Genomic DNA, 22,426 nt, shown 5'->3' on the forward strand with positions numbered 1-22,426 from the left:
AGCTGCTCCACGGACTCCCACCCTCAGTTCTGTCCCAACTCTTCCTATGGGCGATTAGTGTGGTTCATTTTGTGCAGCAGCCCCAAGATAAGAAGTGGACATAGCTCAGTACCATATACTGAGAAGCAGAGATAAGTCAGCAAAGCCTAGCATGAACAGAATTAACATAGTACCAGGGCAAGTCAACAGTAAGTGTGGGGACAGAGCCCCAGAAAGCAGTTTCCAGGCTCTCAGCCTCACATAGAAAGGCTGAGAAAATGCTGGCTCGGGTAGTAAATGGCCATCAACTGTGATAAGATGACCATCAGCTGTGGCTAGTTGGCCGTCAGCTGTAACCCGTAAGCCATTGGCCACTAATATAACTGCTGTGGCTACGCTAGCAGGAAAAATGGGGGCTAGCAAGAGCGGATTGCAGAGAGGCGGATGCCGCCGGTGAGAATACAGTGATATGACTCCCCTACTTATGGCTCCGTGAGTGTTCCTTTTTGGCCTTACCGTGTCCTGCGTTCTTATGTGGGGTGCGGGAGCAGAGACCCCGCTTGACACTCCGCATGACAGTAGGAATCTGGTGGTAAGAGATTCATCAAAACTAGGTGTCACGCAGGGGACCCTGCTCGCTGCACCATTTGTCGTGCAGGGCGTCCGGCGGGGTCTCTGGTTCTGCTCCCCACATAAGAACGCAGGACACGGTAAGGCCAAAAAGGAACACCCATGGAGCCATAGATAGGGGAGTCAAACCAATATATTCTCGCTGGCGGCTGGGCTGGAGACACAGGAAGCAGGATCTACATAATCTGCTTAACAGCAGTCTGCGCTTGCCAGCCACCATCTTCTTGCTAGCCCCCATTTCTCTTGCTAGCGTAGCCACAGCCGTTATATTAGTGGCCAATGGCTTACGGGTTACAGCTGACGGCCAACTAGCCACAGCTGATGGCCATCCAATCACAGTTGATGGCCATTTACTACCCGAGCCAGCACCTTTCTATGTGAGGCCGAGAGCCTGGAAACTGTTTTTTGGGGCTTTGTTCCCACACTAGGCATTCAATAATAAGCATCAGAGCCCAAGACAAATGTCTAAATCAAGGCATCCAGGGCTGGGAAAGGAGAAAGAAGAAAGTATAAAGTGAGGGGTCTTGGGAGGATTTTCTGCTTTTTGAAAACGGAAGTGAATCTCTTTGAAGAGCCCCAGCCTCATTTCCACAGGAACCCCTCTGCTGATAAAGGACATGCCCTGTGACATGAGAGGAGAACTCTTCACATCAGAAGACTCTGGTCAGGACTGCAAAGTGAGGTCACTGAAATTTTATAAAAATTCAGGGAAAGGAAGAATTGTTTTTAGCTAGAAATAGTTTAAAGAGTTGGAATGTGAACTGGAATGTGAAATACCCCAAGGGTTTTTTTTTTGGGGGGGGGAGGGGAGCAGAGTGATGCCTATTATTCAAAGTTCCTTTAGACAAAAGAGTGTGAACACCAGAAATCAGAAGCCCAAATGCCTTCAGAGTGTTTGGGATTAATATAAACACCCTAAGTGGGTGGATATAGGACAATTGGAACTAAATTGCTTAGAATGCCTTCAAGCCTAAAATCTACCTAATTATATAGCCCTTTAACACACTGGATGGGTTCAGTAAAAGAACCACACAAAATACTTCCAGGAGCCATATACTGTCTTGAGCAGCTAATTTGAGGTCCCTGATGTGAACCAACAAAACATAAATACAACTCACGTTGCTAATATTGATACATGAAGTCAATGTGGGTTCTAACTGTCTTTTTAACCTCTGGTATTTCCACAAATGTCTTATATTCCTCAAATGATCATGACCCAAGGAAGGTCATACATGTCCCAAGAATGCTTCTGCTTTAGTTTACAGCCAACTCAAGAAAACTGTGGTCATTCCTTTATGACTAAAAATTAGATCACCCCAACTGGGTCCTTTAAACAGTCAAATCTGACCTCAAAGGATAGTGAGCAATATAAAGGATAATCAAAACACAGGTCCTTTCAAAAGGGGGTTCCAATGTTGAGTTGAATTGCTATTCAAATATCTTCAGGAAAATTACACTATGATTCAGCATTGAAACAAAAGTTAATGGGTTCACAGAAAGTCACAGAATAGCAGCAAGAGGCAAATCTGATATTAGAGAAGCAAATGCTTGTCTATGGAGGAATGACCAAAATTACACAACAATAACTGAGTGCTAAATGTTAACAAAGCATTGTATTATAGTTTAATCAGCAACACTTTTTTTTCTTTTCTTAGTGGTAAAGAAAATAATCATACAGCTTGCAACATATGGCATCTTAAACTTGTTGAAATATAATATTCCATTATCTCAGTGATTGGAATAATTCCTAAAATCAATACAGCTATAAATAAGTAGGTGGATCTATTTTAAACCAGTCACCCACAGAAACCCAAGATGTTTTTTCCAGAATAGATCCAGAAGATACAGATAAGAAATAGTTACAGATAAATAAATATGTTCAATGTAACACCTTGGTTGAGTCCATCCAGAAAAGGTCATCTTTCCGTATTTGACAAGTCAACCCAGGAAACCAGTTATTCTCATGTTTACATTATCAGAGGGATGGATGAGAACAGGTTAGAGAAGGAATGAAGAGTGCTGTAAATGGTCTGGGTGGGAAAAAAAGGGGGATATAGAAACCAGATACAGAGAGCAGCATGAAGAGGAAAACACAGGACAATTCTCTGACTCAGCCTATGTTCCCAGCGCTGTGCTAGGTGACTTGTACTTCATATGTTTTCACCTTTCATCATTAATACAGTCATTCACCAAATATTTACAGAGGGCTTATTGGGCCTTGGGATGCATCAATAAACAAAACAGAAAGTTACTGGTTTCACAAAACATTCTAGTAGTAGCAGAGGGGGGTGAGACAGACAATCCATAAACATAGTAGATATAACATATAAGTTATGAATAAGTTATATACAAGTAGAAAATAATATAAAAGTTCAGAGAATTAAGTTCGCGAACTTGCCACCGTGTAAGAGCACAGTGGAAAGTCCGCGAACTTAATTGTCCGACCCGCCCCCCCATAGATGCTTTGGGAAAAAATGGATTAGAGTAAGGGGAGATGTTGGTGCTGAGATGGGCATAGAGCTGACTGAACAGGGTGATCACGGAACGCCTCAGTGAAAACGTAACATTTAAGCACCAGCTAGAATTAAGTAAGGGAGAGGGAGTAAGTTACAGGGATACTTATTCAGTCAAAAAAGCAGTCAGTGCAAAGACTTTAGGGAAAGAGCATGCTTAGCATATTAAATATAGCTAGGAAGCCTGTGTGACTGGACCAGAGCAAGTGAGGAGGGTGGGGAGAATGTGACGTCACACAGGAAACGTGGACTCATATTACACAGGGCCTTGTAGGCCATTAGTCAGACTTTGGCTTCCACTCTATGTCATATGGGAGTTTTGAACAAAGGAACCATATCATCTGACTTAGGTTTTTTAAAAAGAGGATGGGACCCAAATGTCCATAAATGAATAAATGGATAAACCAGGTGTATATGTTATTCAGTCATAAAAAGCAATGAAGTATTATATGCTATAATGTGGATAAACCTTAAAACAGTATGATACACAAAAGACACCAGACACAAAATGTCATATATTGTACAATTCCATTTATATGAAATGTCCAGAATGGGTAAATACATAGAGATAGAAAGCAGATGATTGCCAGGGCCTGGAAAGAGAGAAGAATAGCCTGCTTAATGGGTGTGGAGTGTCCTTTGGAGGTGATGAAATGTTTTGGAATTTGATATAGAGGGTGGTCGCACACTATGAATGTTCTAAATGCCAGGGAGTTGTCCACTTTAAAATTGTTAGTTTTGTTATGCAATTTCACCTCAAGAAAAGAAAAGAAGGAAGAAAAGGAAAAGAAAGGAGAAGGAAAGAAGAACAGAAGAAGAGGAATGTTTTGAGAGAGAGAGTGAGAGAATGGAGAAAGGGAAGGAGGGAGGGGCAGGAGGCAGAGAAAGAGGGTGAAGGAAATAGGAGGGAAGGAAGGGAGGAAGGAAGAAAAGCAAGGCCAGCTCAGCAGCTAATGAATGCAGCAGGAGAGAAGGAAGCCACCTCTGGGTCATAGCTATACCAAGCCTCACCTGTGGCCCTGGTACTTCCCTTCTTGTACAATCCAGAAAAGAATATTTTTTAACTATGCTATTAAAATGTGCGCATTTTAATAGCTCTAGGAAAACAGTTTTAAGAAGAGAATTCTACCTCACCCAATTTTTAAAATATAGTTAGGTCCATTTAAATGGTTTTTTTTAAAGAGGCAATACATGACCTGCTTGCTTGTTTTTCTGCTGAACCAGAAACGAGTGGAATTAAGAGAGGCCTTGACTGTCATGGGTGACAACTTAATATTCCGTAGGCTGGTTGGGAGGAGAAAAATGGTACATCCTAAAATATGGGGCATAGTTAAATGCTTCCTATTCTATTTGAGAGCATAGATGTTTTCAGGGCATCTGGTACTGCTCCGTTTCACAGAGGAAGATGCTGAGGTCCAGGGAAGGTTAATCACCTGCCCAGGGGCACTCAGCTCAAAGAGGCAGAGGATTCCATCCAGGCCCATGAAACTCCATAGCCCCTGTGTTTCCTACACAGTGGGAAAACTGTGAGGCCTCCCATCACTCAGGAGAGCAGGACACCAGGAATATCGGAGACTGTGGCGGACACTACAGAAATGTAAGAGATGGGACAAGGACCTAAGGAAAAAAGAACAAGAAGAAAAGCACTGAAGTAAAACACATTTCCATGGTATTTTACGGCCTTTGTATATACATCATTAAAATATCTAATCTTATATAATAATACTTCACAAAGATATTCCTTGACTTTGTCTTCCCAACACGTCTTCAAGAGGTAAAGGAAGTCTTCCTTTTTCCAGTTTACAGGTGAGAGAGCTGAGACTGAAAGAGGTTAAAGACTTGCCTGAAGGTACGAAGCTGGGAATTAGCAAGCCTGAATTCTAACCCCTGGCTCCAAACAACAAACCCAGTGGTATTTCCACCATACCATTTTGCCCCTGGGAGAATAAATAAACATCATTTATGTGTAAGTCCAAGATCTCCTACTGCTCTCCCCCTTTATCTCTACTTTCTCTCTACTTTAGCCACAATTCCTCCTTGTTGCTCTTCAAACCCACCAAGCATGCCTGTGTCTCAGAGCCTTTGCACTTGCTGTTCCCTCTGCCTGAAATGCTTTTCCCCCAGATGCCTACATAGCCAGGTCTTTCAAGTCTCACTGAAATATTACCTTCCAGAACAGCAAGGCTTTCCCAGGGTACCTGTTATGTGCTGAACTGAGTCACCCCAAAAGTTCCTATGTTGAAGTCCTAACCCCCAGGATCCCGGAATGTGACTGTACTTAGAGAGAGGGTCTTTAAAGAGGTCATCAAAATGAGGTCATCTGGGTGGGCCTTAATCCAATATGACTGGTGTCCTCATAGGAAGAGGAGATCTGGACACAGACATACACAGAGGGAAGACCATGTGAAGACACAAAGAGTAGCTGGTCATCTACAAGCCAGGGAGGGAGGCCTCAGAAGAAACTAGCCCTGCTCACACCATAATGTTAGATTTCTAGCCTCCAGAACTATGAGAAAATTAACTTCTGTTTTTTAAGTCATCTAGCCTGTGATACTTTGTTATAGCAGCCATAGCAAACTAATACAATACCCTAATTACAATTAACACCACTCCAGCTCTTTTGTCTTTTTTTTTTCTGGTTTATTTTATCCAAACTCCTTATCATTATCTAACATGTGATACATTTTACTTATACATTTTGTTTACTGTATATCTCCTTTGCTAAAATCTAAGCTTTATCAAGGCAGGGATTTTTCTCTGCTTGGTCATTGCTGTCACCTCAGTTCTGAACAGTGACTAGTACATAGTATGTGCTCAATAAAAATTATTGGATTACTGAAGACACTCTTTGATCACCACAGAATGCCCTGTGAGATGAGAAAAGACCAAAGGGCTTTGCTCTTTTCTCATCTCACAGGGCATTCTGTGGTTTGCCCATCAGAGCTCTTAGGAAGAAGGAGAAAGAAATTTGGGTACTGACATGAAAATCACAAACTGCTTTGGGAGAGTCTCTCTGGATGTTTTTTGGCGACTCACTTCTGAGCTATGTAGGACAGCGCAAGCAGCTCTCTATCTTCAGATTTTGTCTATGAGATCTATAGAGCCCACAATGGGAATCCCCTCCCCTGCCTTCAGCATTGTTTCCTGACTCTCAGTTGCATTTCAGACAAAACCAGAAGGGTTAGAAGATCAGGTGAGCTGTGCATCGGCTTGACGGGAACTGCTAGTGCAGCTCAGTGCTCGTGATGCTGGCCACTCCTTTTTGTTCTGTATCTTTCTCTCATAACTCCCTACACATTAGCTGTTCACGTTAGTGCAGCTAAACACATCTAAGTTTTTTGTATTGCAGGTCTGGGTGCTCTCTGTGGCAGGAATCAGCTAATAAGTAGTCTTCTTCTTCCTACAAATTTATTTTGGTGCTCATCTCTTCCAGGAGTTCTGCTGCTCATAACAGATGTTACATATAAGATATATATACATATAAACAGCTTAATTATATAACATATATATATCTTATATGTAACATCTGTATACACACAAACACACACAAATCTTATGTACATTGAGCACGTACTATGTGCCAGGCAATATTCTAGGCAGTGAGCAAATTAAACCAAAATCCTTACTCTCACGGGACTTAGATTCTAATAAGGAGTTCTCTTAGCCCAGATTCCCCAGAAAAAAAGATCCTGAGGCAAAACTTGAGTGCTGAGGTTTTATTAGGGGTCAGTGAGAATGAAAGAAAAGAGAAATGAGGCCAACAGGATGGTGATCCTTCAGCAATATGGCCGGTGTTTTACGAAGAGAGACAGCCAGTCTTTCAGCCAGGTAGGATGTCTCCCAACAGGCTGTACAGAAACACCATGCCTTGGGTCAGACCAAGGGAAGGAGGAAACGGGATGAAAATTATATGCCAGATTACTCTCATGCCCTGTGGGGAGTTAACTTCACACACCTCTAAATATTACCTGGCCCCTTCAGCAGTTGTGTACCACGGCCCTTTTTCTGAGTCCACAGTGGCAAAAGCAGCCAAAAATGATCGCTGCGGTGGCATCTGCAAACAAGGGAAGCCAAGAAAATCTGAGATGGCCCAAAGATGTGCTTTTGATTGTGATAAAAAAAATTTCATTGTCATTAAAAAACAGCTAAAAATGTGCATTCATCAATTGTAACAAATGTTGCACTCTGCTGGGGGATGTTGATAGTGAGAGAAGCTATGCATATGTGGGGGCAGGGCATATGTGGGAAACCTCTCTACCTTCCTCTCAATTTCACTGTGAACCTAAAACTCTAAGGAAATCAAGTCAAATTTTTTAAATGGCTAACAAGATGAAATAGTACAGTAATGGTTACAGTTCATGGTTCTGCTATAACAACTTGTGGTTGATAGAGAAATGTAATACAACATTTGGTAACTCTTGGTCATACTCAATGCTAAATACATTTGTCATCGGCTGCTCATAGCGGATCTTATAGTTGCCCACAAAATTATTCCCTTTCACAGAATTTTTCGGGGTGTCAATGTGCCTAGTGCCAGAAAATGAATGATCTAAGCCAAGGGTTGGCAATTAGGGCCCAAATCTGACTTGCAACCTGTTCCTGTAAAGCCCATGAGCTAAGTAGGGCTGTTGCTACTTAATTAAAGGGTTGGGAAGGAGGAAAAGGAAGAAGAGAATAAGAAAAAAATATACGATAGAGACAAAGCCTAAAATATTTACTATTTTGCCCCTTACGGAAAAAGTTTTCCCATCCCTAATCTAAGCCAGTGACTGTCATGAGCACACATGCTGGACAAAAAGATGTGAGAGAAAGTCTGCTTGGGAGTGGGTGTGTCTATTTGGGGATAAGGCAAATAGGCAGGTCCCTAGGCTCCACACATGGGGGGTAGCTCAGGGGGTGCTGCACCTTATTTATCTTTTATGAACATCGTTAAAATTCAATTTAGAAAATTCCACTTCCAGCAAAGATGGAGTGGTTTCATTCCTACATGAGGGTAGGTGTCACCCTCTTCATTTTAAGGACAGGGGATCTGCAGTTCAGAGACTATGAGACAGTGAAGAGAAGATCTCACACACTCTGGGGACAAACCCCAGTCCATTGGAACCACCCTCTGAAGACAAAAAGCATGGAGACTTTGAAAAAAGCCAGAGACAGAGAATTCAGATGATGCTACTAGCATCATGGATTTAGACCAGGGGGTTCCCAGCAGCCTTCACACGTTGGTGGTTACTAAGAAGAGGGGTCTGCGTAGGCTGGGGATGGGTGTCCCACAGTGGGAGTGTTCTACTGGAGGTAATATCTCTCCTCTGGCCGGGTCAGAAATGATTGAACTGCTTTCTATTTAGCTTTTTGATGAATTTTACTCCATACCATCAGCAACATCATGTTTCCCATAGTTCTTGTGAAGCATTTGGTAGTGGGAAGTGTTGTGTGGATGGCAGCTGCCCAAATTCCAGAAAGAAAAAGTTAAAATACAGTGTTCATGCAATTGCCTTATCAACTCACATCAGGTGAAAGCCATAAGCCTGGTGTGAGCTAAATCCTATCAGTTCATTGCGTTCCCTCCAGATACCTGAGTCCCATCAATAACTGAGTTCCCAAAGACTAGAAATCGGAAATTGTATAGAATTAAGGTTGCCAACTGCTAGTCATCTCCCATTGCATCAGCCCACACAGCCTTTGCTCCCACCACACCTGACCCCGGGACTTCCTCTGGGCACTCTGTCCCCTTTCATGCCTCTGACTGCTCAACCAGGTTCTTAGGCCCAGAATGTTGTTCACTCCTTTGTGCATCCATCCACCAAGCACCTGTAACTTGCCAGGCATTTTTAGGTCCTGGGACACAAAGATGAACAGTAGTTTCTGTCCTTAAAAATCTCTCGAGATAGACACAGAACAAATAATTAAACTGTGATAAATCTTAAAAGAGAGATGTATATTATGCTTTGAGTGTCCTCAAGATGGAGCAATTAACTATGCCTAGGTTGAAAAGGGGAGATTTCACAGAAAAGATGACATTTGAACTTGTTGAAATCCTTCTTATCCTTCACAGTATCAGCTCAAATGCAACTTTGGTGTCATCACAGTAACAATTGTCATCTTGGGGGTGTTTCTCCCACAGCACGTTTCAGTCCACTTCTGCCTTAAGCAGTGGTTTTCCTGGCTTCCTCACAAGACTGCAGGCTCCTTGAGGACAGAATCCAAATTATATCTAACCTTACGTTCACAGCCCCTACCACAGGATCTTGCACATCCTGGAATCTAAATAGTTGTTTACTGAACTAAATTGAATTGAAATTTCAGAGTGTCATTGAGTCAAGAAACAATGTAAAATTCATAAGGCTCCTGGGCAGTCGTTGTGCCTAAAAATAGCACCTGCAGTGATGGCAAGATGAAAATGTCACGGATGAAACAACAGCTCATGAAAGCATCTCACAGCATGCGGGTTTCAGAAGAAAAAAAAAAAAAGCACATGCCTGTAAGGACACATTGGTCGATTTCTAGGCAATATTGAGGTTAACCTGCACACATATTGCTAAAGTGAGATACCAGATGTAGAGGATGAGCCAGATGTTATATCCCATAGAAACAAGGAAGGAGCTGTGACTAAAAGAAGTATGTAGTCACCTTGAATATCCTTAGCAGCTGTAACAAGAAAAGAAAAGAAAGAAGGGCCACACACAAAAGAAGAAACCATGGGTTGAGAGGAGTCTCAATTATTCAGGTACAGTAATTCTTCCATCCTCCAGCTGGCATAGTAGCCCGACTGAAACAAAGATTCCTCCATGTAGCTGGTGGGGAAGCAGAGGGAAGAGAGCGCTGCAGAAATTAAAAACAGCATTGCTGGACCAAAACATGAGGGCTCTTCAGTTCCTTTAGCTAATACTGCATCTTGACTTAAGCGTCCCTACTTCCCCATGGAAAAATTTGTTAGAGAAATAGAATTCTTTTATTAAAGAACGTGTTTTAATTTTAAAAACCATAATACTATTGTTTTCTGATTTCACTTTATTGCCAGGTCAAATATTTACATGCAATGCAGATAGGTCAAAAATCTGCTTCATTTATAGTCCATAATAGTCCAGATCTCATCTAAATTAGCAGACTCCATCCTACTGCTAGGCTGGGGTTGGGGGGAGAATGGACATGAGAAAAGGGATACAAAGGTCAGAATGCAAGCAGAAAACATACATTACACTCAAACTGGGTAATGGAGAAGAGTTTATGAGACTGATTTTTTTTTTAAGGTGTGGACAGAGTTTATGGAACCCTTCAGGAAGTAGTGCACTGCCCTGAAGCAGACAATAGCTGGAAGCCTATTAGGGAACAGGGTTGAAAGTAATTTCTAGAATGAGGAAAAAGAATTATATGAAAGAAAGCTGTCTGCAAGGAGCTGAGGCAGGAGGATTCCAGAGGAATAAATGCTCTGACCTTATTCTCACCCTTCAATCTCCTGCTAACTTCTCCCATTTGCCAAATGCAATCAAAAGCCAGAGAGCAAGCTTATATATGGGACAATTCATATATGTCAGTATCTCTGGGTACAAAGTGGAGTAGAAAAGAACAGAGAATGGATTTAAGGACCAGATGGGCATAATCCATCTTTTTGGCATCTTTCAGTATCCACTTTTGTCGTTGTTTAGGTGAAAAATGTATGTCTCCAACACAGGAAATACTTAGAATCTCATAATCTACTGTATCATTACAGGATGATGTCAATGTGGTCATATACCTATCCAAAAACTAAATTAGCAACCCCCACAAATACTCTTTATATAAGAGGTTGTGGGGTGGGGGGACAAATCATTTATTAACAGAAATAGCTATTCACAGAATCTAAACTAATAATCATGAATTCCTTTTTCCACCACTCATTCCATTTTCCCTTTGCCCTCTGCCTGCACCTTCATTGGATGGGGTCCTTCACCTGGTAAAGTGATTTGAACCCTCATTCCTATAGAAATGGAGTTCTTGATGATCCTGTCTCTTTTGGATGGATGCAATTTTCTGTTGACAACACTACTGAGCAAACTGACAAGACAATTCAGTGAATCCCCTGGTCCAGTTACATCTATCTAGCCTCTTGGTGTAGCAGTAATATGACTTCCTCCTGATGACCATGGTCCATCATCTCGGCCTTCTCCACCTGTTTTTCCAACAGTAAACATTCCTTGAAAATAGACTTTAAAGATAAAGTTGCTATAGCTGTGGTTGTCTCTGAGACAATAGGTCCTCAGCTTTCAACCCCTGGCATCACTGCATTCTCCCCTTCTGATAGAATTGTCTTGGCTCAAATCTTGAAATCTTAACCTCTTTTCAGAACAAAATCACCTATCTATGTTTACTCTGATTCCTATGTGAGGCACTGCATGCTATTGAATAATATAGTGTAAAGCAAGAACCAAAGGGAAAACTAGATGATCACTTTTCCTGTTAGTCCATATGAGTATGATCCTTACATAGCTCTTATTTCTCAGGCAGCCCAAGTTGTAAGAGTCACAGTAAAAGTCAACACCAGCTTCCTCTGTCTCTACTCCCATCTACTCCAGAACAATCATTTCTCCTCCCCAGACTACTGCCCTGGCCTTGCTTCTGTTCTTACCCTCATACAAACACACTAGACATACTCTCTACCCAGCAGCCATAGTGATCTTATAGAATACGAGTTAGATCAATTATTTCCCATGCTCAAAATCCTCCAGTGACTTCCAGTCAGCCCTAATTGCTGGCTAGTGTCTCCAGGGGCCTGTGTCTCACACAGCTCATAGATTAGTCTTCTTGAATACCTGAATGTTGCCATCTGCTACTGGGAGAGGAGATACTCAAGGCCTCTGCCAATGCCAAGAATAAGAGCAGTGCTGATGGTGCTAGCCAAATACAAGCCGCTGCTACTGATGCCAAAAAAAAAAAAAAAATTGGTATAACAGGTGCCAATAATTATGTTAAGACTACATATGTAGAGTTTGGACTATCTCATACAACCGCCAAATTTATCAGCACTGCCCTCCAGAATTGAAGAAGATCCTGGCACCTTATGCCTTATGTTCATTGGGATTCAGAATTTTTAAATATTTTCATTTCAGACTCCTTGCCCTAGTATGGAATCATTTGTGAATTCAATGTTAAGAGTATTCCTCCATTTATGGCTCAATTTCTAGAAGATTAGACAAAAACAAATACAATATCAAGTTTTGCTCAAGGCATTACACTGAAATTCATTTGGAAGAAGAGAGGAAAGAGTCCTAAACCTCAACTTATGCCAGAAGTAATTATAATTCTATCATCCCTGAAGAGTAGCTCTAGTACCTGTCAGCATTTAGAGCCCATACCCAAAAGTATTAGTTCCACTTTATCTACGAGTGAACTTGCAATTTATATACGTGCTCACCAATCACCACCAACCTTGATCTAATCCTAAAGGAACTTGGCAAACAATTGTAGGATCAACCCAGGGTTCCTGATTTTTTGTAAAAGGAAGCACTTCAAAGAGCTGAACACTGACTTCCACCATCTATGCAAAAACCTATACATTCTTTGGTGCTGGTGTCATGTGTTCATTATTCTACATAGAACTAGTCCAACTTTTATCTCTACCCTTTTCCTTCCTTCTCTGTACCACTGTACAAAGTTTGAAGATGTACAGCTTTCACTCTCTTTTCAGTGTGCTTCATTAATATCTTGCTTATCTTCCACACACAAGACTTCTCCAAGAGTCTTGACACCAAACTCAGTCAGCTTCCCCTCTACTGTATTTCCTGACTTACAGGAAAACTGGGGAAGGCCTTCCCTAATAGGCTTGAACTAGAACTAAAGCGGTTCACCTACAGCAATAGAGGCTCCCTGTGTTTCTTCCACAGCATATTCACTTCTTTCTTTTATCCACAAACTGTTAACAATGCAGATGGATTCTTTTCAATTTCTTACCTTTCTCTTTCAGAATTACATACTGCATCAACGTAATAAATCTATATAGAGAATAGAGCAGAGAGCCTAGAAATCAGATGGACCGAGCTTAATGAGTATCACTACTTATAGTTGCACAATGTCTTTTTTTAATTTATTTTTTATTAGTTTCAGTTGTACAGAGCAACATAATAGACATTTAAACCCCTCATAAAGTGATAAACCACTCCCCAAGCTACTAACCCTTTGACTTCTTATGTAGCTGTTACAATACCAATGACTATCTTGCCTATGTTTTACTTCACATCCCATGACTATATATATATATATATATATATATATATACATATATATTTAGTGATAGTTGACATTCAATATTATTCTACTTCAGCTCTTCAGGTGTATAACACAGTGGTCAGGCATCTGCACAGTCTATGAAGTGATCCCTCTGATAAGTCCAGTGCCCATCTCTTGTACCTTATATGATCTTTACAACATTGTTGATTATATTCCCCATACTGTATTAACTATCAATTTGTATTTCTTAATGCCTTTTCAACCTTTCACCTTTTTCACCCTGCCCCCAATCCCATCCCTATCTATCACCCTGATAGATCTAGTACCTATCTGGCACCATACCTAGTTATTACAATATTATTAACTATATTCCTTATGCTATACCCTACACGCCCATGACTACTGAATAATAACCAATTTGTACTTCTTAATCCCTTCCCTTTTCACCTATCCTTAAGACCCCTCCCATCTTAAAGAAGTCCCTCTAAGAGTCCTTATAATACTGGTTTGGCGGTGATAAACTCCTTCAGCTTTTTCTTATCTGGAAAGCTCCTTATTTGTCCTTCAATTCTAAATGATAGCTTTGCTGAGTAGAGCAATCTTGGTTGTATGCTGTTGCTTTTCATCATTTGGAATATTTCCTGCCATTTCCTTCTTGCCTGCAAACTTTCTGTTGAGAAATCAACTGACAGTCCTATGGGAGCTCCTTTGTAGGTAACTAACTGCTTTTCTCTTGCTGCTTTTAAGATTCTCTCTTTGTATTTAACCTTTGGCATTATAATTATAATGTGTCTTGGTGTGGGCCTCTTTGGGTTTATCTTGTTTGGGACTCTTTGTGCTTCCTGGTCTTGTATGTCCATTTCTTTCACCAGGTTAGGAAAATATTCTGTCGTCATTTCTTCAAATCGGTTTTCAATTCCTTGCTCTCTCTCTTCTCCTTCTGGTACCCCTATAACGTGAATATTGGTACACTTGATATTGTCCCGGAGGCCCCTTAAACTTGCCTCATTTTTTTGGATTCTTTTTTCTTTTTGCTGTTCTGGTTGGATGTTTTCTGCTCCCTTATCTTCTACATCTCTGGTTAGATCCTCTGCTTCATCTAATCTACTGTTGATTCTCTGTAATATATTCTTCATTTCCATTATTGTATCCTTTATTTCTGACTGGTTCTTTTTTATGGTTTCCATCTCCATATTTATGCTTCCTATCTCTCTGTTAAAGTTCTCCCTGAGAGCTTTGAGCATTCTTATAACCAGTGTTTGGAACTCTGCATCTGATAGATTGCTTATCTCCTTTTTGCTTAGTTCTATTTCTGGAGCTTTGTTCTGTTCTTTTGTTTGGGACATGTCTCTTTGTCTCCCCATTTTGGCTGCCACCCTGTGTTTGTTTCTATCTATTAGGTAGTGCTGCTATGTCTTCTGGTCTTAGTAGAGTGGCCTTATGTAGTAGGTGTGCTGTGGGGTTCAGTGGTGCAGTCTCTCTGGTCACCTGAGTCATGCATTCCAGGTGTGTCCCCTGTGTGAGCTGTGTCTGCCCTCCTCTTATTTGAACCTCGGTTGATAATTGCACATCAGTGTGAGGGGTTGACCCTTCGGCTCACTGGTTGTGAGGACTGGCCTTGACTACAGTGGAAGAGTTGTGCAGGGGCTGATCCTATAGGCAGGATCTGCCTCAGCAGGACTCTGATGTCTTCCCAATCCACCCCTTGTGTGTGTCGTACTTGGAGGTGGCTGGGTAATGCTCCAGCTCATTTTGAAGCTGGCCACTGGGGGCGCCAGCCCCAGGCCCACCTTGGAGGGGATCTGCTGTACATCTACTTCAGCCACAGCCAGTATCCTACCCAGGTCCACCCAGAAGGAGCCAGAAAGAAATCCAGATGGGTGCTGCCTGTGCTGTACTTGGAAGCACCTTGAGAGGCCAAGCTGCAAACAAGACCAGCTGCCGCCAGTTCCAGCTTAGGGCTTCTCAGCCAGAGGTACAGTACATGCTCAAGCCAGATGCTGCTTGTCTGGGTTCCACAAACCTTTGAGAGACCCTAAGAAAGTCAACAGCTGGAGCCAAGGCAAGAAATCTGCACAAAAAAGCCACTGAAAGTAGCCTGGGGTGTCCAAAAGTTGGACGGGACCAGGTCTCAAATCACCAGGGCATAGTGAACTAATGGTAGAGACTCAGAAATGGCAGCTGCCTGTGTTCCCATACTGGGAAAGAGAAAGACTCAACAAAAAAAACAATGGCCTCTGCCAGCTCCCCTGTCCAGGAGAAAGCTGGCTCTCCAGCCCCCTTCCCAAGCCAGACAACTCAATTCCCCACCATTCTACAGCTGCTGCCCCAGTGCTGGAGCCCAGAGCAAGTGATTCCGTTGGTGGGTAAGTCTGAGTGCAATACCTTTAAGAGGAGGGCCTGTGAGTGCAGCTGCATTCAGTCTCACTCAGACACAATCCCTGCTGATTTTCACAACCAAAAATTATGGGGACTTCTCTCCTCAGCACTAGAACCCTGGGGCGGGGGAGGGGAGAACTGGGATCTCTTGCTCCTTTAGGAGACAGGGGACCCCCCACAGCCAAAATAGCCCTCCCAATCTTTAATGGTCACACATGGGTGTGGGACCAGCCCGTTCCGCGTCTCTGACATTCCTACCAGTCTGGATGTGGCTTCTTCTGCATGTCCTTAGTTGAAAGGCTTCAGTTCAGCTTGATTTTAGGCGATTCTCAATAATGGTTGTTTTGTAAATTAGTTGTAATTTTGATGTGGTTGTGAGAGAAGGTAAACACCACGTTTACCTACTACGCCATCTTGGTTGTCTCTCTCTCCTTTGTTTTTTCCTGCACAATGTTTTTTAACATGGCTCTGATTCAGTTTTCTCATCTATAAAATGGGGATAATACTAATAGCCATCTCCTTTGCTTAGAGTCAAAAATAAGGTCACTTGTATAAGGTTCTTGGCTCATTCAGCAAATGAGAATGATTACAGGATGATGATGATGATGATGATGATGATGATGATGATGATATTGAAGGGAAAAAATTACAAAGCCACAAGATTTAGGATATCAAAGTATTTATTGAGTTCAAATAAACATATTCTAGATCCATAATTATTGTCATAAATATTAATATTAACCTTATACTTAAGTAACAATAGCATATGATTCTATAAATAAATCCATATTAGTAAAATGACATAAATAAAATGTGTACTTATAACAATAAATAAATTCATAAATATAAACTATTAATTACGAAAACAAAGTCACTTAAGTTTTTTGCCCTAAAGTAACGGGAAGTTTTTTTGTGGGAATATACAATTGCTTAAAAATAAATTTCTGTGTATAAAATACCAACTACAATAAAACATTACATTAGCAATAAATCTCATTATGTTTGGAAGGGCTACCTTCTGGTCTTAAGGACACAAGTGACATTGTTCTCCTATTTAAGCTAAGCAGGGGTTTATTTATTTAGAATCTACCCATGATTGTGGAATTTGGCTTCCCATTTTCCTTTGGGGGGGGGGAACTTCTGGAAATTTTATTTCTACTTCTAACAGGCAAGAAGGGTTAGTATCCATTTTCCAGCTTTGCTGTGATCAAATGCAGGCATCTTTCAGGAACACAAACAGCAAATTTACTTCTCCAATTGCTTTGATCTCCCCACTCTCTCCAAGCTGTGAAAATAAGAAACAGGAGTATTTGAGCATTTATTATACTATGTTTTTAAAAGAGGAACAAATTATAGGGAGATGGCCTGGTTAGGTTTCTGAAGACAGAGACCAAATTGAAGCCTTTTGTAAAGGATTAATAGTAATACCCTGTGAGCAAAAGTATAATAGGATTTGCCAAAGATTTTAACATTATGGCCTTCTGAACTTAGAGAGCACCAACAAGCATCAATCTCAGTTGTACCTCACACTAATGAAGCTGGTGAAAACCACTTATTAACCAGAGCAAGCAGATGGAGGCTGTGCTGTGGGAGCTGGGGTGTTACCCATTATGCTTTGCCCTACCTCAAAGCTCCAAGACTACCAGTATCTGTGACCAATTATTTATAACAATTTAACAGCTTTGAATCAAAACTGAACATTTACCAACACACATGGACTTTTTCTTTTCTCACCTTCTTGACAATGGGAAAGAAAAAAAAATGTTTTCACTTTTGTGGGAAAAACACCAAATAAGTCTTATTCAGTTGCTTTAATTAGTAGAAAGCCAGATGCAGGTTGAAACATCCCTTGTTTCCTCCTCCATCCAAGTAACATGCAAATGAGGCTTTCAAACCCGACAAGAGAGAGAACCCAAATTTAAGTCCAAAGCATACCTCCTCTGACATTCATCTAATCTATTAAATGTCCTCTATACTTTGTTCTCCTTTCTCTTCCTGCTTTCTTCCACCATTTCACCTTTCCACACTTCCTTTGATATAATGCCAATAAATTTTTTTTATATCTTAAAGACTCCCACAACTGTAAAGAATTTTCAAGCATATGTTGCCCTACTGTCTGTCATCTCTTCTACTACAGCCTACTCTCTGCTTTTCCCTCCAATGACTAGGGGATTAATACCTACTGCCCTCCCATATCAGACAGCCCTGACCAGGTTTTCCTCATGTTGAACTTTCTCCGAACAACATTCCTCTCTCTCACCTATGCTTTCTGGAGCTACCGGGTAAAAAAAGCATAACCACTCTTCTACATGGCAACCTGTTGCAAATGTGAAAGCTGATTCTCTCAAAATGGAGTAAAAGCTTTCAAATCTCTGTTTTCCCACACAGATCAACATCATATTTTTCTCTCTCACTTCACTTTTCTAAAAACAAAGTAAACTGACATCAGGAATTTTTCCAACTAGAAGGGCTATAACATGCTAATATTCAGCCCTTTACATCTAGGTAATAGTTCTATGACAAGAGAATTGATCTTTACAATGAAAAGCTACAATCACCTCATGTATCAAAGGAAGAAACAATCATGTTCATTAAATCATACTCAGGAAGAAATACTTTATAAAAAAAATCAAGATGGCAAAAAGGAGGAACTGTGGTTATGCTTGTTATTGAAAATTTCATCAGTCTAGAGCAGGGGTGTCCAAACTTTTTTCAACGGTTTTCACCAAGGGCCATATGTGGTAAAATACACAAGGCCACTCACTCGAGGTGAAGTACGTATTGCCTCACCTGGTTTATTTAAGTAAACTAAATATATTTTTGGAATTTGCTGCGGGCCAATTAACAATGAATCATGGGCCGCAGTTGGCCCGCAGGCACAGTTTGGACACCTCTGCTCAAGAGCCTTCATGTTTCTGAGGTTTACTTGTACCTATCTGCAAGGGCATCACTTTCGCTGCTACTAATTATTCCTCTGCGTTTGGGATGAGTCACAATTGCTAGTCTGAACCTTCTATTGTTGTTTTTTTTCGCCCCAAATAGGCCACATGCCAGTATCATTCACTGTGGAAATACACACTAGCCTACACCAGAGAGATGTTCATTAAGGATTTATTGAGATAGGGAGAAGACTAGAAAGGAAGGAGGAGAGAGAGATGAAGAAAAGATTTCCAGTTTGGACTTCCGTTTCACTATACTAAATCCATTGTTAATGTTTTCATTCTATTTGAAACTGCATAAAGGAAATCGGGCGTTGTTCAGTCTTCCTTTTTTAAATTAAAATCAATAGCTTTTGGGTATTATATTATGATAATTAAATATAAGTATCAATCATTCCAGAAATTCATCCTATATGCAAGTCCAGCTCTTTTGTTATGGTTGTTCTGGGTTTATTTCTCCAAGTTTTAAATCATCAAATTAATGGCTTCAAAAATCACTTCAAATAAATTTGCCCCCTCGCCCTTTTCTGGTTTTGAACAAATGCATCTTCAGATTACATGAATCAGTAGGAATCTTAAATTTCCCTAAGAAATACTAAAACTAATACATATTGCTGTTGGAAGAGTGTTGATCTGGATGCATTCTAGCCCTGGGACTGCCACTGGCTATCCCCAGAACATGGGGTGATGAGATTAGATGACCTAATCCCCAGCCAGTTCTAGAATTCTATGATTTTCAAAATTTGGAAATTTATTTATAAATATATAGACACATCTATCTACATATGCACATAAATTATCAACTCGATAGTAGGAGAATAACATGTCACAACTTGAGGGGGGAAAGAAATGACAGAAAAAGAAAACATTTTTCTCTCCTATTCAATGACTTAGCATTAACAGTTATCAGTAATACCTTTTTCACTGTGTCCTTCAGATGTTGCACATTTCTGTGGATATGCTGCTCATCGTTTTCGATATGCTACAAAATGAAAAACAGAATATTTGTTTTAACATTGCTGTACTGATAGCTCTATGAACCTCAGTGTCGCTGAGGTATGTCACCATTCACTTGAAATTTAAGTTCTTAGCATTTTTGCCTACAATGACCTAGATTTCACCAGTGACCTAGATTTTCTGAGCTCTTGAATTCCCTTGGACACCAAAATCCAGTCATTTCCTTTACACGGGACCCGTCTTCACCTTTGGGAACTCCTACTGAGGTTTAAGTTGGTGGAAAGAGTGGAGTGGTTTATGCAAATTGTGTCAAGATTAAAGCCCTAAATGTACCTCACCAAAAATGCATGCTCAGAATAAGAAATGTACATAAAATGTCTTGTATGAACAATAGGCCTTACTCAACAAATACTGGGTCCTCTTTGCTCTGCCCACTTCACTCAAAACTTTTCTCATAGTTTTAAATGTTCAGAGGCATAGAGTGCACACACCTTTGATTTTGTCACTTCCAATGACATCAAAAGGGCAGGAGTCTTTGCCCACCCACCACAGGCCATTAAAATTTCCCATTTCCCTTTTTATCTCTTTCCCATCTTCTCCCTTTATCAACTTATCCTTGGCAGACTCATTTCCAACTCTAGACATTCTTTCTTAAATCTCCCAGCACCTTTTTCATCTACATAACCTGAGTTACTTTTTCCCAAGGACAAATGAGCTTTCTATGCACTTGTCTTTCAGATCCCATCTATCATAGTAAACTCAAAATGTGACTGAATTAAAACAAAAACAAATATTCTGTGATTCCAAACGACTCCTATAATAGTATTGTTGCTGAGGCACCTCTGACCGCTAGCATGGGAGGGGGCAATGAGTGTGGGGGGCGGAAAGGGCTCTAAATGGAAGAAGGAAGACAGGCAGGTAACTAGGTGGTCTTAGGCTGGGAGAAGAACTTACGCATTGGCTTAGCTTGTTGTTGAGCTTCATCAGGAAGGACAACACCTCCTGCATATAGGGCTGGAATCTATCGGACTGGGGAAGCAGAACGTCTTCAATGGTAAAGTTCAGCACCTGCTTCATAACATAGCAGCGCTGGTTCATCTGCAAGCAAAAGTGAAGAAGAAGAGATTGTATTAGAGGGCAGTCAGAAGAACCAAACCATCGTCACCATCGTTCCAAATAACCACGGATGACATACTGCCTTACTTATCACTACTTGACTTACCTTGACTCCGCGGAACAGATTCTCCATAGATATGAGACGAACATCTGTGTTGTTATCTGCCATACTAGCCTGGAAGAAAAGAAAAGACTGAATGCTCGGACATCAAGAAAATAGGAGAAAAGCCCGTAAATAGAGATGTACCTTATCCCATCTCCCTAGAGCAGCCCCGTGAAGACTAAAGAAAGAACTTAAATGTATGTCTGAGTTTAAAATAACGTACAGAGGAGTAAAGGGAAAAATCGATGGCCAGATGGGCTACTAAATGGCTCCTTTTGGGGTAAACCTCAACGTATGTATTTTAAAGTCCAAAATGGTAGGTCTTCTCGTAAAGCCCAATCTCCAAAGAGTCTTTGAGGAGACAAAGAAAATGATCTTTGGTCTGCCAGTAGACATACACAATGGGTTCTTTAAATCTTAAATATACTCTGAAGAAAATTTTAAGAACTATTCAGGTTCCAAGTAGATAAGATGCAAAAGAGAGAGAGATTGAGATGAGTACCTCCTCAGCCAGCCTGAAAGTATAGTTGGTGATGTAAGACGGCTGGAAGTCAGACTTGTCGAGCCTGCAGTGAGACCTAAGAGGCACAGCTGCTCCTTCCTGCACCGACAGAGCAACGAGAAGACAGCTGGCAGCCAGAACCCCCATAAGGGAAAAGCTCACAGATTTCTGCAGGGTGGCCATTGCAGACGCCTCTAACTCAAGCGACTGGCGGGCAGGGAAGAAGCACCTGGTATCAAGCGAAAAAGAACAAAAAGGGAAAGAAAATTAAGTATCGTGAAACATCACACCAAACAAACCAATCATGGTGAGTTTGCTGAAACCCTTACCTTTTTTGATGATTCTGCTTGTGATGGGAAGGTAGGAACTGCTGCTTTTATAGCCCCCAGGACATCAATTTTTTTTTTAATTGTGAAAACTATGACATCAGCAATTATCTAATTTCCAGTACTGTCTTCTGAGAACTATCTAACCACCATAGGAGCCCACAAAACGCCACCTCCTATCCTTCCCACCTTGATATGTAAGTATTTCCCTAAAACGTCACTATTAGGTTCCAGAGGGTGCTTTTACAGATAAATCCTAGAAATTTTCTAAACCCTACATATTTTTCAAAGAAAACAATTACTCTGTCTTCGTATATTTCAGATCTAGTATAATAGTTTTTGATCTCCTATAATAACTGAGTAAGCAGTTTGGTCATGGACTCATTTTTCTCCGAGCTTCATAGATTCTTATCTCATTAGAGGTGACCAGAAATAAGGACCTGTGTCCTATATCCTCTGCTTTAAAATAAATAGTAACGATAGCTTGGAGATAATTCCACTTTTAAAAATAATTTTATCTCATTTTTTTAAATATGCTGAATCCTAAACAAGATATATATTTAAACTAATAGTGTTGACTAATCTAAGCACTGTTTTCCTCCTATTCTGTGACTTTTTAAAAGTGATCGTAACAATTATGGCAGGTACAAATATACCTTAAAATTGTTTTCATTAAATTACAATTAATATCAATTGAAGTTTCATTGAATTATAATTAATATTAATTGAAGTTTGAAATTCATTGAATTATAATTAATATCATTGAATTATAATTAATATCA

At 40.7% G+C, this 22,426-nt stretch overlaps 1 protein-coding gene across 1 annotated transcript; it reads right to left on the reverse strand.

Moving 5' to 3' along the window:
• Positions 1-16,908: 16,908 nt before the first annotated feature.
• On the reverse strand, positions 16,909-21,501 carry IL22 (interleukin 22; the record flags this gene model as incomplete). The annotated part of the gene is made up of 5 exons (XM_081060267.1): positions 16,909-16,986; positions 19,557-19,622; positions 20,552-20,695; positions 20,820-20,888; positions 21,319-21,501. The coding sequence occupies 5 exons, from the start codon at positions 21,499-21,501 to the stop codon at positions 16,909-16,911; spliced, it is 540 nt and encodes a 179-aa protein (XP_080916393.1).
• Between the last annotated feature and the right edge of the window lie 925 nt (positions 21,502-22,426).

This window comes from Rhinolophus hipposideros (assembly GCF_964194185.1).
Source record: "Rhinolophus hipposideros genome assembly, chromosome: 9".
Classification (NCBI taxonomy): Eukaryota; Metazoa; Chordata; class Mammalia; order Chiroptera; family Rhinolophidae; genus Rhinolophus; species Rhinolophus hipposideros.